The sequence below is a fragment of the Galleria mellonella genome, unplaced genomic scaffold (genome assembly GCF_026898425.1).
Source record: "Galleria mellonella isolate WM207_F2 unplaced genomic scaffold, CSIRO_AGI_GalMel_v1 utg38, whole genome shotgun sequence".
Taxonomy (NCBI): domain Eukaryota; kingdom Metazoa; phylum Arthropoda; class Insecta; order Lepidoptera; family Pyralidae; genus Galleria; species Galleria mellonella.
In genome coordinates, this window is record NW_026442090.1 from 7,767,056 (window position 1) to 7,783,174 (window position 16,119).

At 34.9% G+C, this 16,119-nt stretch overlaps 2 protein-coding genes across 16 annotated transcripts in view; one reads left to right on the plus strand and one right to left on the minus strand.

Moving 5' to 3' along the window:
- Positions 1-5,082, plus strand: part of LOC113522981 (72 kDa type IV collagenase) — a 44,927-nt gene extending 39,845 nt beyond the window's left edge. For 3 of the 14 annotated variants that reach the window (XM_052897931.1, XM_052897934.1, XM_052897932.1), the window contains 2 exons: positions 301-454; positions 4,623-5,082. In XM_052897931.1, the coding sequence (XP_052753891.1) occupies positions 301-454; positions 4,623-4,744 (276 nt within the window). In that variant the 3' untranslated portion in view covers positions 4,745-5,082. Of the gene's footprint in view, positions 1-300; positions 455-2,914; positions 3,112-3,466; positions 3,529-4,027; positions 4,149-4,622 lie in introns of those variants that run through there. The other 11 variants (XR_008253184.1, XR_008253188.1, XR_008253185.1 and 8 more) reach the window with 9 other exon arrangements.
- Positions 5,083-5,316: 234 nt separating this feature from the next.
- Positions 5,317-16,119, minus strand: part of LOC113522786 (uncharacterized) — a 67,195-nt gene continuing 56,392 nt past the window's right edge. The window contains exons 2-4 of one of the 2 annotated variants that reach the window (XR_008253190.1): positions 15,189-15,549; positions 7,251-13,206; positions 5,317-7,204 (exon numbers count right to left, since the gene is read on the minus strand). Coding sequence is in view for 1 of the 2 variants with exons in the window: in XM_026908597.3 (XP_026764398.2) it covers positions 12,866-13,206; positions 15,189-15,549 (702 nt within the window). In the remaining variant the exon portion in view is untranslated. Of the gene's footprint in view, positions 13,207-15,188; positions 15,550-16,119 lie in introns of both variants that reach the window. The other variant, XM_026908597.3, reaches the window with a different exon arrangement.

A 16,119-nucleotide genomic window follows, 5' to 3' on the forward strand; every position in this document is an offset into this window, starting at 1 on the left:
TATATATATATATCGATCGGACTGTAGGCAAATTGTTATTCATTAATATTATATTTTTATTTACTTTTATTATTTACATATGTATGTGTGTAGCCGTTTTTAATGTATTATATGTTAAATTTTTTACTGGGTATTATTTACTTTATCTGTACGGTTCCCCTTGTACATTCTAGTTTTCTTTCAGCTTCTTAAATGTTGACTGTAAGAGATCCCTTTATGGGATATGTATTCTGTATGAATTATGTACAATAAAGATTTTACAATACAATAATTCAATGGATGTTTCTTTAATTAATGTAGGTGGACGTAGACAACCCAGCGTTCCCGCGGTCGACCGGCTTCTGGTGGCTGGGTTGCAGCAGCGCACCGCGCGGCACCGTCGGAGGTAACGCACAGATCAAGTCGCCTCGCCCGCAGGACGACGACGACGTCGGAGAGATCCTCTTCGATGCAGGTAGGTTCCGGGGCCCAGAGCGTGCGGTAGCTGTTTAAAAATATACAAATATAATCAAACATTCCAACTCAATACGGTATTGCTCAATTTAATGATAAACGTGCAGTGTTAGTCGATTATGCACGGGCTTTTTAATAACCATCTAATTTCAGATATAATACATTTAAAACATAATGTTAACAGAGATTTAAAAGAGTAACTGTTAAGTTTCTTGCGAGGTCTTCACAATGGATAACGACTTTCTGAACATTGCAGTAGATTAAAAAAATTACTATTTAAAGGTGCTTGTAAACAAGTTTGTTTGAATAAAGATTATTTCAAATGTGAATTTAATCCGGGTAGTGTTTCGAGTTACCGAGAGAATGACGTCAAGTTGATATCACATATGTCGCCATGGATACATTATTGCTTATTACTCACTTATAATCCAGGATTCATTTTAGAGTCACATATAGAATGACATCAATTTTCGAAACGAAAATAATGTTTTAAAAAATGACGTCATTTTTTAGTCATTTTAGGATCGCGACTTTAATGACTAAGGACTGATGTTGACGTCCTTTTTGAAACACTGACGTCACCGTATTACCTGAGAAGTAATATCACTAGTTATTAAATGCTCAAACTATGTGTAGTTAAAAAAAAATAAAAATAAAAAGTTGTAATTGAAATACATATAATAAATAAAGAGCCTGTGATATCAAATAAACAAGTTTTCTTGTTGACAACTTCATGTCAACGAGGTGCAAAATGTAAGAAATGGAATTATTTATTCAATTTTAAAATTGAAATTTAAGAAATAATAGTAAAGGTTTACTTTGAGACTGAAGTCATACAAAATAATAGAATTATTTAGTCCATTATATTGATATCATTATAAATATTAAATATATATAAATAGAAACGAACATGAGTTAATAAGTGAAATTGAGCAATATCGAAAAATATTGTTTCACTAATGTGAAACTTGCAATAATATAACAGCTACCCGTTATTTGCAAAGATCGACAGAAGGGCAGTCATCGTCCGTCGCCAGCTCTACTATTCAATGTCCAAACTTTTGTGTGTACTTCCCTTGTTCCGTAAACCTTTCATTACTATTAGTTTAGATCTGATCGACCCTTCGACTTGTCTCATTACGTGGCTTATTGTTATGTTGTGCACTTGTTCTATGTGTTATTTCTTTTCGATATTTTTTATTTTCTGTGTCATTATTTGTTGGATTTTATTTACTATGTCGATGTCGTTATATTAATTGTAATTATATGAATTTTGATTTGGGATAATTTATAAGTGCACTATTATATTTCTGTGTTAATTTATTGACAAGTTTTTAATAGTGTTAATTGAATTTTATTTTTCTCCACCAAATCAAAATTCTTTTTTGATACGTTCTTCTTATGTTCTATAATATAAGTGCTAATTTTCATATTATTATCATATTTATTAATTTTATACGTTTACTTAACTAACTTACCAATCATAATTTTACCTTTTTTTAAAACAAACTAACTGTACTAACAAAATGGCGAAGTGGATTAACAGAATGCTATATAACCATTTTTGGGAATTTCGTAAATATATTAAGAGCCGTTATTGAAATTCCATAAAATGGCGATTTAAGGGTGATTGTGGTATACCTTATACAAAAAAGAATTCTCTATCTAACGCTTGCTGGTTCAATACTAACTGTGTATGGACAAGAGTGGTGTAGGCGAAGCAGTGGCAAACGATGGACGGTGCTAGAACTTCGATGATGTGGCTTCTGGGCGCCTACGAACCTATCTGCTGGTATTGTATTAAAAAATTGTGTAAAATTCAAAAAGTTAAAAAGAACAAAATTCAAATTTTATTAACATTAAATTTAATTACTAAAATTGTATTGAAAAAAAAATCTCAGTACACGTTCATTCTATTAAAAGAACGAACTTTTAGTTCCACCTTTAGAAAAAAATAAAACTCAATATGTTTATCACTAAATCACAATTTTTTAAATACAATAAACGTAAACATACAATACAGACTTTATTATTACACAGTATACTTTTTAATTTAATGATTGATATTGAACAAAATAAATAGTCGCTTTGTTTTGTCAAATATGAATAATTGTACAAGCAAGCACATATATCACTAGATACCACTATGATAAAAAATATCACTTACCATTTGGCCGAACCAGTGAAACTTCGTTAATCTCTATATCTGTGTACAATTATGATTAATATGTACAATATTGGTTTAACGAATTTTATTGGCGGCCAATAGTTGATTTTGATAAAATAGCACTGTGTTGGCACAATATATGATAATAATGTTGCACCAAACATATATACGTCGCTACTAAATGTCACACCATTGCAATCAAGTGTATAAACAATGTTTAATCATTACCAACATGTGTGAAGCAAGGGGTGCCTGGTTCACGTTTCTATGTGTGTGTTGTGTGTTTTTTTCTAGGTGTAAAATCATCCGCTCCAAGGTCATTCTTCTGGTTCAGGAAATAGCCTCGGTGGAGAGTTCCTGAACATTGTATATAGAGAAATTGCATAAAGAACAAAGACTCAATTAGTTACTAGGAGAATATATGTGAATACCAGGGAGATTATAGACATAAGCGGTGATTTTAGTACCGGCGAGCTTATCACACGCTGCCTGTACGTTCTATTTCATTTCACCTATGTCGTATGGTTACCTACTGCATGCTATTTACATGCTTGGTGCTGGAGTCATGCAAATGCTTCCTAGATTGCACTATGCTTAATCTTTATTAGTAATAATGCTCGCTTTAAAATAACAATCATTATGGCATAAGGCATTCATTATATCCACTGTAGGAAAATGTGATTAGGTCTCACAATAATATTTGACGTTAGTATGGTAAACTTAGTGGTTGGGTATTTTAAGCTATTTAGTTATAAAAAATATGCAAATATCACATTTGCACAGTAGAGGTTTTTGGGTTGCGGTCATATAAATTTTTTATGCTTTAAAGTTATGATCGGTTTTTAGATGTACCGAAGAATACGATAAAGGTATTCGTGTTGAGGGTATAAACATCGTGACGTAACAACGTAAGACATGAATTGTTTTATTATGTTTTATGGATGCACTATCCACTTGGGGAAGGCGAGTTTCGTTAACCATAATAATTTGGAAAGGTTCATTTGACCATGACCAAATAATATCGATTCAAATGTAGTTTTAGAGCGTATTGTTATTATTTAGAATGTCACTAACACAGAAATTTCGTGCATGGATTTTATTACACACAGTATATCCGTTTATTTTAATTGCGTCATTATAACAGAAATTCTTGACAATATCACGAAAATATATATAATCATATTTAATATAAACTATGCAACTTGTATGATGAATTTTGTGATAACATACGAGTGACAGTAACGTAGGTAATTATGTGTTGCATGTGTAATTAATTGAACGTAGTTATACAATGATAATGTATATAAATTTTATTGTATTACTATATAGTAGTTAGTATGCACAACAGGTTAAGGGCCCGGTTGAGGTTGATAAAGAAACCTTGCTAAAAGCAAGTTAATGTTTCAGTGGTCAGCGTTCAGTCAAGCGGGGCTAGACTCTAGTATGCGTACACTAGTGGCTCCTGCCGCTACGTATTCATTAGGAGGGCTCGATACGTCCTCCGCCGCGTCATCGCTCACTCACATCTGTAGGTTTATTTCCATTTTCATTTATTACCCTTTCGTAAACTTCCATACCAACTATATCTTTTGTTTTTAATTTTTGTTACGAGCAAAGGTATATTACGAAGTGTTGTTTGCTTTGAATAGGTACATTATGTGAATGTCGTAAATCATAATATTTGTTTAGTTTTATTGTTTGCGCAGACGAACGACAACCCCTAAACATTTTTATTCGTCAAAATAGAGTACATAGAATTTCATTCCAAGACATACTTGATTGTAAACACGTGGCTTATGTAAGAAGGAATTTTATCCTTTGTCCTTCATCTGCGCATGCTCTTATCACAATCTTTTAATTAATTGTCGTTGTCTAATTTTTTTTTGTCTAGAGAATGTTTGTAAATCACAATAGACCACGGAAAGCACAATAGCACAATGTTATTTTATTAAACTGTTGTAATCTATCGTTAATTTTTAATATTTGGTTGTATGATGTGCAGATGAGGAAAACTCAGAGCGCAATAAGGGTGGCAATAGCGCTTCAAGCGTATCCAGCGGCGCTCAGATGACACTCGCGCTAGTGCTGGCGGCGCTGAGCGCGCGGTGGACGCGGCGCGTGTAGCGCAGCGTGCCCGCCTGCACGCCCCCCGCCCCGCCCCGCCCCCTCCCCCCTGCGGCCCGGTGTCCGGTGTCCGGGCGCCGGCAGCTGTCGGCCTGCGGCATGCCGCCCGGACCGCGTCACCGACTGTGATCGTGTGTTGTGTGCGTGTGCGCGTTCGGTATATTGTGTATAGCGAACGCTCTGCTGTGATGACGGATGCGTCCTTTTTATACTGTTGCAAGAACGATAATTTATATCGAAGAAGTCATAGTTTTTATACTTAATATAAATAGATGATGTAAGTTCGAGTGTGATATTGATGTAAGCGACGATTTTTGTATTAAAATATTTAATAACTATTTGGACATTTTACTGAAACTCTATACACAATTTACCTTTATTTTTATACTTATCGATATATTGGATAGATAAAATACTATGTCACTTGTATGTGTATAAAATGAACAAATCATAAAATAAGGTTAAATTACAACATGTATCAAAAAAATTATGAAAAAGAATAATATAAATATATAAAAAAGGTCGGCTGGCCAAGTTGCCAGTAACATTCCAACCGAAGTAAATGAGACACATTATGTATTTTAATCGGTTTATTTAACGTTTTTCTGGTTCTCCAATAATTCCTCTTAAGTTAGTAATTACAAGTTTATATGACAATATTTTTCGTTTTTATTCCATTTTCATAAACGTATTTTTTAATAAACATCTCCATAATTCATCATAACACGGTCGTGCGACCTACTGTCTCAATCGTTCTAACTCTTAGGAAAATGCAAATAATATTAAATTTCAAAATCTGTCTACGATTATTCGAACGTGATTAATCTTATTTCGAGTGTCGAACGATGTCTACATGCGGGGCGCGGGTGCGGCGAGCGGCGGCGGGCGGGCATTCAGGCAATCGTGCTACGCCGCTACGGTCGCTACGATGTAGCCGCGCCGTAGCATCGTAACTCGTGCCGGCCCGCCCTAGCACTCGCCCGCGACCCCGCACCGCACACTAACAGAGTTATATTCATTTAGAAGGCGTAACATAAGACTTATTACACGATCACTACTCGAGAAACACCTACGACACATCCTAGATCATATCAATATATCGGAGCCCCGCGTGCTTGTGGCAGTGTGCGTCGGCGCCGCGACCCGCGCCGTTGCGCCGACTTGTGCTTACAGATTTAAATATTTAGAGTAAAGATTTTACACTACGCTACCTCTCACTATGAATTAGGCATCTTTAATGATATAATTTATAATTTTTAAAAATACATCAAGCAGTCCTCAGGAAAATTTGACAAACTCTTGAATTAATTACATTTTTAGTGCATTACAAATTATATTATCTAAAATAATATTTCGTACATTATGTATGCCTGTAAGTCCTCGTAATCATATATTTATATGATCTAGAACTAATTAGGAATAGTGGTATCAACACGATGCTTGAACGACATCGTCCTAGAAATAAAAGTTCATTCACGTCAACCACACATGAATTCATTGTTTATATAGTATAAAACGTACTGTGAGAAAGTGTCCTTCAATGTAACTAAACAAATTATTTATATAACGATGGCTGGCTACAGCTGGATACTAGGTCCAACATAATTCTATCAAAATAACACAAAACATTTATATTTAAATGGAAATAACACTAATTACATACATTATATTTATACTAATTTATGAACAGACACTTGAATTAAACATGTTGCAGAATTTAGAAAAATCCCTTATTCAGCTACCGTATATTCTAAGAGTATTAAACTCAATTAAGTGTCGATTCGTTAGTAAAGTTTAACTACAAATATTTCGCAACTGAATTGGGATAAGTGATTTTTTTTCCTACTGTGAGTAACACCAAATTTTCGATAATAATAATTATAAGTAATAACAATAATTTAATTCATAGCCAAAGTGTAGATTTTTCTAAATTTCTGTAAGTATCAAATACACACTTCAAAATTAAACTGTTGCAATAATTCGATAAAAGCAATAGTAATTATTCCATCGACTACAATTAAAATATTTTAAGAGAAACTTTCGGGGTTGAATTATGAATGACATGGTAAAATTTCTTATAACTTATGGGTATGTTTCTTTAAAACAACGTAACAAATAGTATAATACCTATTATTATTATTATTATGTATCTGATTCATCATAAGACATTTATACAGATCATTTGTTATCCTATGTTACTAATCACTTTCCACTAAACATTGGTAAAAGTGAAGGCCATGCAGAACTATTGTTGACTGTACTTATCTCACTCCATGTGACATAGATTGTGTGAAAGAAACCGTAAATAGTCAAATTGAGCCTAGATATGTTTTAATATTATATGGTACGACATATTCTAAACTGAAATCGTTAGACAAATACTGTGATAGGCAGGCATACTTGTAAGGTGCTCAGATGAATATTAGCATACATTATTATGATTATGAAAGGTTTCATAACCTTTCGTAACCATAAAAGCACATTATGGTTATGAAAGGTGAAAAACCTTTCATAACCATAATGTGCATACATAGTATTCAATGCGTTAAATAATTATTTTGTAATATAATAAGAAAACCGCAGCCTGCTTGCTTGATAAAATACAAGATAACTCACACTGATTCGTAAAGGAAATGCTAGGCAATAATGATACTTTGATTATATATAATGTACACGTATAGAAAATAAATGGTGCCCTGAAGGTATATTGTATCCTGATATAATAGTTCTAATCACATAGTGAGTTTAATTATATCCGATTCCAGTTAGCAGGACATTTTATGTAGTTCTCTTCCAATGCTCTGTATTATTATGTGTCAATAAATTGAGTTATCTTTTTATTCTAAAACCATTTTACTATTTAAATACACTGACATAAGTTTATTGAGCGGCTTTTCTGATGACGATAAAAATGCACAGCATATTTTCGCCGCGCTATTTTTTCCAATAGTGTGTAGTTATAATTCATATTACACGACATAATTGTGCAGAAAAAATTGCACGAAGAAAATTCGCAGTGCGGGTTAATCTAAAGTTGAATTAAATCAAACATATAATTGTGCTACATGCAGTCGACATCCGTGTAAATAATTCGTTGTTCCTCATAGTAATGTGTGATATTAGTAATATACAGGCATCTACGCACGGCACGATAACACATCCGATAGCTATGGCCAATTTGACGGGTCAGCTGCTAATCAGCACCAGTGGAGGATAGTAGACTTGTTGAAGCAGGCTAACATAGTTTCTACAAGTGAACTATCCTCCGTCTGTGTCAGTATGTGTCTATACCAGGTCGGTAAATGCTGAATGCAAAACTGAAGGCAAGTATACCGGGGCCTCATTACATATATCGCGAATAGTTTGCGATAACTGAAAATTGCACGATATTTGCTATAATCCTAATTTTTTACTTATTTCGTATTACTGTTATTTACTAAGATAACGATTAGTGAGCAAACATAGATGCTGCTTCTTTAAAGCAGTTTAGGTATTAAAATTAAATTACGTGCACAAAGTCGTGTAGGTCCCGGCACAGAATAGGCCACCCCTTTATTTTCCGTGGGTGACGTAAGAGGCAACTAAGGAGGCTTATAGTGAAGGGATGGGTAGCAGCGTCCCTCCTAAAACATCACCAAAAGCCGAACTGCGGTTGCCAACCTGCCTACGTGCGTGACAACTACTATCAAAACCCTCCTTATAGGGGAGGCTACGTTCAGCAGTGTACAGTTAACGACTACAATACAATACTATTACAAATTAGTTATTTTAGACTTAAATGATGCTATTTGTCGGTGAACAGAATGCCTATTTAACCCATCTAGTTAATAAAGCAATCTAAGTACGTAATATTATTTTGTGACAATCAACAAGGTTCCCGCAGTGTTTGCTGTTATAGAGAATTAGCTCACGATCCTAATCTATTTAACCGATCGAATGTGCATCGTGTGTAAAGTTGTGTCGTGTGTAGATCCCTTATATGTATATTTGTGTTTCTCTTAGTAGATTACGCAGACAAAGGACATTTTATCTGTGTCAAAAATTCTCTCGATATTTTCCCAGGTATTTTAAGGCGTACATTTCAGTCCTGTCTTAACAGAACACCTACAACGCACACGTCTTTTGCAAGTAGGTACGCTGCTTATACAGTGTAAAATTTTCTCATGAATAAAATATCCATCGTCTGCGCAGACCCTTACACTTTAATACCACAGACAAAACATTTGTAATTAAGTAGCAACTTTTAATCGGCAGTATTCATATAAGAAAAAATATGTTTTATTTTATAAAAAAATATCGATATCAACATGGTCGTGGACATGTACCTATAGCTCTGTTATTTAGATATTATTATTGTTGTACATAAAAGGCTAACATTTGGTGTTTTCCTTACATTATTCTATATTGAATACTATATCGTGAAATACGGATATAAACGATGGACGACCCCGAAAGCGATTTCTCTGTGTTTTGTGCGTGCATGTGACAGTCAACTGAGTTGCTGTATAAACTTAATGGAAACAACATATAATTCCAAACAGTACAGCTAGTTAAATCCTTCTTTATTGGTAAATTTACAATAAAAATGGACTCATCGAGTTCGTGCCGCCACAAACTAAGTGGTATTGTAAAACGCAAATGAATACAATAAAGTGTATAATTTATAAGTAATAATCAATAAATGAACAAGATCACAGCAGCAGACGGCGTACAGAAGTTTCTAAGTTCGTATCTCTAATCAATTACTTCCCAGTTACAGTTTACAGCTAAATACATAAGTTTTCGTACACTGCTTTACATAATCAGCTTTCTTGTTCATATTATTTGTGCGTTAAACATTTACACTTTATTTATGTACATCAAAACATACGTATATTATTCAAAAACATAATGTACACACTATCATCAAACGTTCAACGAAACATTAAAATACACCCGTGAGACTATACCTACAGAAAGGGCACGTGTTGCAAAATTTACGTGTTACGACCTGCGAGCGCGCTGCACGCCGACCACAGAGGCCGAGCGCCAACTACCACGGGAGGCCGGGGACGACCATGGAAGGCGCCGGCTCCACCGACAACGACATTAGTGGGTGCTCGTTACGAGCTCGAATCACTCATGGATAACTTGTGAACTCTACATGATTAATCAGTTATTCACTACGTATTATTGCTAAATTTGTGTCCCTACGAAATGAACGTTCACAAACAAATATTTGTTTGGAAATTGACCAGATTTTTTTTTTATATAATATCTATATGAAGTTTTAGGATCTCTATGCGGTATGCAGAAAATGGAGGTGCTGCGAAAGTATAAAATAATTTGTACTGAAATCTGAATACATCGCAGCTCTGTAATGAACGTTTAGGTAAATTGAACAGTAGATACAAAAGAAAAATATTGTTTGTATAAACAACATTCGAACCGAACTCCTCTCCTTTGGTCTTTTAATATCTACTCTAGTATAGAATAGTGAACGAGTGAAGATATCAAGAGTATAGAGTTGAAACACCCACAAAGAAGGAATGTACGGTCAATGTGTAAGTTTTAACGAGTGCTCGAAATTGTTCCAATTATTTTTATGTTCTAGTAATTCATTTTCTATTACTAAATTTTAGACACCTTGATAATTAATTTATACATAGATACACGTAGATATCGCGAAGGAGGCCCTAGAGAGCAATGAAATACCTATTATACTAGTCTGCCCTTGATAGGTAGCTATAAAACGTAAATTATTATTATTCATATTTACTTGACAGAAAAATTTTGGTATAACATTCCACTTATATATAATTCAATACAAATATTTTATATCGAACAGAAAAAAAATGAGATATTATACAATAATAAGTTTATCCATGAGTTAATGCATTTTCAATAATTAATGTATTTATTGGTACAATATTGTAAACAATCCACTTGGAACTTTATTGTAAACGATTCGAACCCTAATACCTATTTTAAATTCTCTTGAAGAGACTATCACTATGATTTTCAATATTTAACTCTCTGAGATATTAGTGTATAATATTATTTCGAATTTAATAAGACAACACGAAGAAGAGCATCATAATTGGCGAAATAAAAAGAAATAATTGCTTATTTGAATGGAATAGGGACAATATAGTAATCCTGATGAATAGGTGCAAATATCCTTGTTAAGGGACGCTTTCACTTCAAGGAAAGTGAAGGCACTAGGGATCACGAGCGAATTAGATATTCGATTGAAACAATAACGACCGACTTATATCTGTTACGGTTCTGTCGACTCATGTTACATATATTTTTAGTATCTGGAGTGGAATGTTCTCTTTAAAATATTAGAAAATAGATGTTTATGTTCTGTTAACATAATGAGGGAGTAGATTTCGAGTGATATGATGATCGAAACACCGTTACGAAGTGTACCCTGTGTGCAAGGCAGCTGAGCGTGCCGTGCTTCAAGATGCCGTGTTTTGGACGACGCCGCTCGTCATCCACTGTCCCCTGCTCGCTGCCCGCCACGGCCGCGCCGCTCGCGAACTATTCACATCCATCATCAGACAGACAGACAGACAGACATATAGACCAGGTAGAAGTTAACAAAGTAAAAGACTTAAGAAGCAGTAATAGACCTTTAGCACCTTCGGTGACTTTGATTAAGTATGGGAGTGGAAACAACAAACCGTTTTGACATATGTACACGATAAAAACGTAAAAAATAACTTACTTAATATTATTATCATTTATCATTTGAATACAACAACTACATCCCCGCCTGAGGACAATATTCTCAACAAATGTCCATTCAATAAAGTCTTAATAACCATTAATTATATTTGTTTTCGATCACATAATGTTCAACGATACCTCTATAATTTAATATTTTTCAAAAATAAGACAAACTAACAAATACTGTTACCTATACATATGAGAACGACAATACTCATGTTGAAGGTTGCTTCATCATTATCATATACTCGACGCGATATACATATACAATAATATATATTAAAAATCAATTCATATAAAAATCATTTTCAACCATATTACATCTGCATTATATTGATTGATAGTTCATAAGACGGATATTTACATATAACTTTCATTATATGCATTAGTCATACTTCTTACAAAACAACAACTACTTTTAATTAATCCTATATTACTTTAGTCAATATTATATATAGACCAGCTATTTAGGCGCTCGCAGACGAAAGGATGCACGAGCGAGCGCGGCATAAAAATGTTGAGCTCGCCTCGTACGCGGCTGCAATCAAAGTAACCAATACTCCCCGCCCGAATTATACCTCCTTTTGTACCATGTCAACCGCTACCGCCCTCGCCCACATACTACTCGTCCGTCTTGTAATGCATCATTACAAAAATAAATCTCTAAAAACCCATTCCAATTGATGCTTTGCTATAATCAAAATTAAATTTTCACAATAATTTTTGTTCCGATGCCTGTTTCCATATTTTACTATTTTATTTCAAAGTTTTACTAACGCAACTATTTAATTGATGTCTGTCTTGTTTACATATGCTGTATACTGTTCGTATAAAAATTATCATCACACAAACTCCTAACACAAAGTACGCATCGTACGCACCTTTCATTTCAAAGTACTTTCAATCTTGACAATTTTGTTAAACATTATTTCTAAATAAATTACTTGTTGCTGAATTCAATGAACTCAGTTAAGGTATTGGGTGACTATGAATCACATCACGTAAACTGTAAAGTACTAATTAAAATATATATAACATCTTCACTTAAATTAAAATATCATGGGTTCGTTTACAATTCGTGCCGAAAATATTAACAAACTGGCCGGAACTTCGGCAAACAGCGCTTACGAGATAAAATGCATAAGTAATCATTTCTGAACATTTGGTGTTTCTATATTTCGGGTGTATCGAACATTCGGACACAAATATTAACTTACAGTCTATATCACCTACGCGCTCGCGGGGGCGGCGGCGCGGGCGCCCGCGATCCGGCTCCGCGAGTCGCGGGGATCATCGAACTCGTAACCGCGCGTAATTTATTATCATAAGTACAGCACTAATAGAAGTTCCGATCGCTGTCCGGCGATCGCGGGACGTGGGGGTGCGACGCACGTTAACGTAAAACTATAACCTTGAATCGCGCACATTCACTAGAGACGTGGCCGCTGTCCAGTGGGTCCGTGATTGCGCCACGAGTCCAAACAAGAGCGCTGCAACGAGGAGCGCGAGCTGGGATCGTGTGGAGGCTCGCAGCGTGGACGCCGCCGCGGGCGCCTGGTAGGGTACTGAGCAGGAGGGCACCCGCTCGTCGACGGGCGTACACCGCTCCGAGTCAGGCCGCGGCGCCTCGCTGAGCCTCGCCTCGCACCGGTAGCACAGCCGGCCCTCGCAGTACCAGTAGCAGCACTCATCCGACCCATAATTGGATTTGTTGGCCTGCGCACCAGTTTCCGGAATGCGCGGATCTGAAATTATCGTTCATTCAGCTTTCTATAAAAATTATAAATCTTACAATACCTATTTTTCAGTTAATAGGCAGGTAATAACAAAAATGTAAACTCTGCCTGCGTATATTTTTGTTATTACCTAATAACTACATTAAAGTAAATTTACAATAATAAAATAGTTTACAGAAACATTATTGACCTATTCACTGCTAAACATAAGCCTCCCCCATAGACTGCCATAAGGAATGGTCCTAAGCCACCTCCATCCAATGACTCTCTACAATATAATGCAGTAAGGAAATATAGAAATGGTTAAATGAAAGTTTGCAATAGTTGAAATAATCATAGTTAACTTTCTGATAATATTCTTTATTACATTAAAACAAGCAGAAATAATTACAATTAGAAATATGTAAGAATAGGTGAACTCTAAAAGAGATCTCTTCTAGTCAACTTAACACAGTGGCATAGGAAGTCGTAAGTGGACAGCAGTAAAGCAAAACAGATATTTAAACAACAATATGTATTTATAAAATTTACATAACATTACATCTATATATGCAATATATAATACTAATACATGTATACAATATATTTATTTTAATTAATTGGGGTCGGCATAATATGATTTTATTCATATTATTCAAGTTCTTGGCATTTGATAAGAAACATAATTTATTTTGTAAATCTCTACCGAATTTTTGAAAGTTGAAACTAAGTCACCTTATATTTAGGCAATAGTCGGAATGAATGTCGGAATTGATTCCTATAAAAAAGGATATTATTATACCTCATCCATAAATGTATAATTACATACTTAAATAAAAATAAATAAGATTATGTATATATTAAGAAATTCTTAAAGAACACTAATATAATATATGTCATTTTTTAAAGATCTGCGTTAATTACAATATAACGACCGAATACTTTTCTTTACAAAGCTACGAATTGGACATATATGCCAGCATGGTTATTTATTCAATAGTAAATTATATATTGTAACACAAAACCGTAAAACAACAATACCTCATAAAAATATCTATAGTTATTAAAGGAAAATGTAAACTACTGCAGCTAAAAAACAGAATATGCATTTGTTTTGCGCTTGCTATTTTGAACTGTAGCCAAGCGATAGGGAGCGAGTAATCATGGCTAATTCATGATCTGGGGAACCACAAAGCCTACGTAATCTCCGCAACCGCGCCGCAGGACTAGCAAAAACTGGCTCATAGTATTAATTTGCCTGTTTATATTCCGTCATTTAAGTATACGAATGTTATACATAGTATTTTATGTATTGTATAACAGACTAAATAAATGTCATAAAATAGGCATAAAATGAAATTTAACTAATATACATGAGTTGTTTGTAAAGATGTTCAGATATCTAGATGTTTTATGTTAAATTATGGCCTGTAATAAAAAAAATATTTAATAGAAATATCGATAATAACAATTAGCTGTCTATTTCATATAAGAAAAGCGGTAAATGAAGTTATATTTATTATCTATCTTCTAATACTCACATTTATATATTTATGTACCTCAACGTGTGAGTTCAACTCGCACCTGACCGGTTTTTATTTATTTGCTTATGATATCTTCAGTAATTCTAAATGGATTTTGATCGTTCTTTTTGTATGTTGGACAAATATTAATTTTGTCACAATTGAAGTAGTTTTTGGAAGGATAAAATTACCGTCTGGATTTCAATTTTTGCGTGAATTGGGAACTTCTTCGAGAACGATAAAATTCCTGATGTATTTATTCAAGAAACTGGTGTTTATAGACTTGAGTATCTATCTTATACTATACAATTAACGTGTTCTATTCTATTTTAATAAAGAAATAAGTAGTTGTTGTATCAACTAACTGTTGATAAAAAGGAAATGATTATATGCATATATACATATATACTGTTAATGTAGAGGCGATATGAAGAAGAACACAGATTGATAACAAATTATTTTTTGTTTATAATTATAAAATTTCCTCACCAAGGCATAGGAATGTGGGCTCGCCAGCGTACTGTGTAGGGTAGGCGGGCGCGCGGTCCGCCGGCAGGAAGTAAGGGCAGTTTTGCTCGACGAGCTGACAAACTGAGAGGCAGGGCTTGAGCCGTGCAAGGGGCCGGCCGGGGCCGGCGGCGGCGGCGCGGACCCACCGGCCGACCACGCCGCCGCCGGCGCTGCGCCGCCGGTCCAAGTGGCCGACGCGCTCTAAGTGCCGCGCGTGCCAGCGCGCCGTGTGCTCTGCGGGCGCGCGCCGCGACCTGCCCCCCTCGTCGTTACCATCTTCCGCACCTTCTTCCACCCAGAGTGGCACCATCGTACTGCACGCCCACCGTCGATACGTTTCCTGAAATTTACAATGAAATATTTGTTTAATGACATATTGCTAATGACTACAATAGAGTGATTTCAAAGAGATTTCACGCCGGCTGGTGGAAACCTCTAGTGACCGGGAGGCTGGTCTATACTTTGGCCAACGCATTTCCATAGCTATTCAGCGTGGAAATGCAGCAAGTCTCTTAGGTACCGTACCAGTTGGCAGTGATCTCAAAGATTTTTTTTATTTTTAAATATTTTTTTAAAGACTTGTTTTTAGTACATTGATACAGTGATTATATTTACATCTCTTTAAAACTGTTTAAACATATTTAATTTTTTTCAAGCAAAAATTTATGTATTAAATACATATTTCATGTCAGAAGTAATAGTTCAAAGGAGTTTTCAACGAAGATAGCAATAGACATTCTCAAGATAACATGGAAAATTGGATTATTTATGAGAATGAATCCCAATACCCAAATCCTACTAGATGTAGCAATAATCTCAAATAATGTTTTAGGGTCAATGGATAGCTCAATACCCTATTTTATAGCAATCTATGGAAGAAGTCTACATTCTGCAGACCAGATAAATGGCT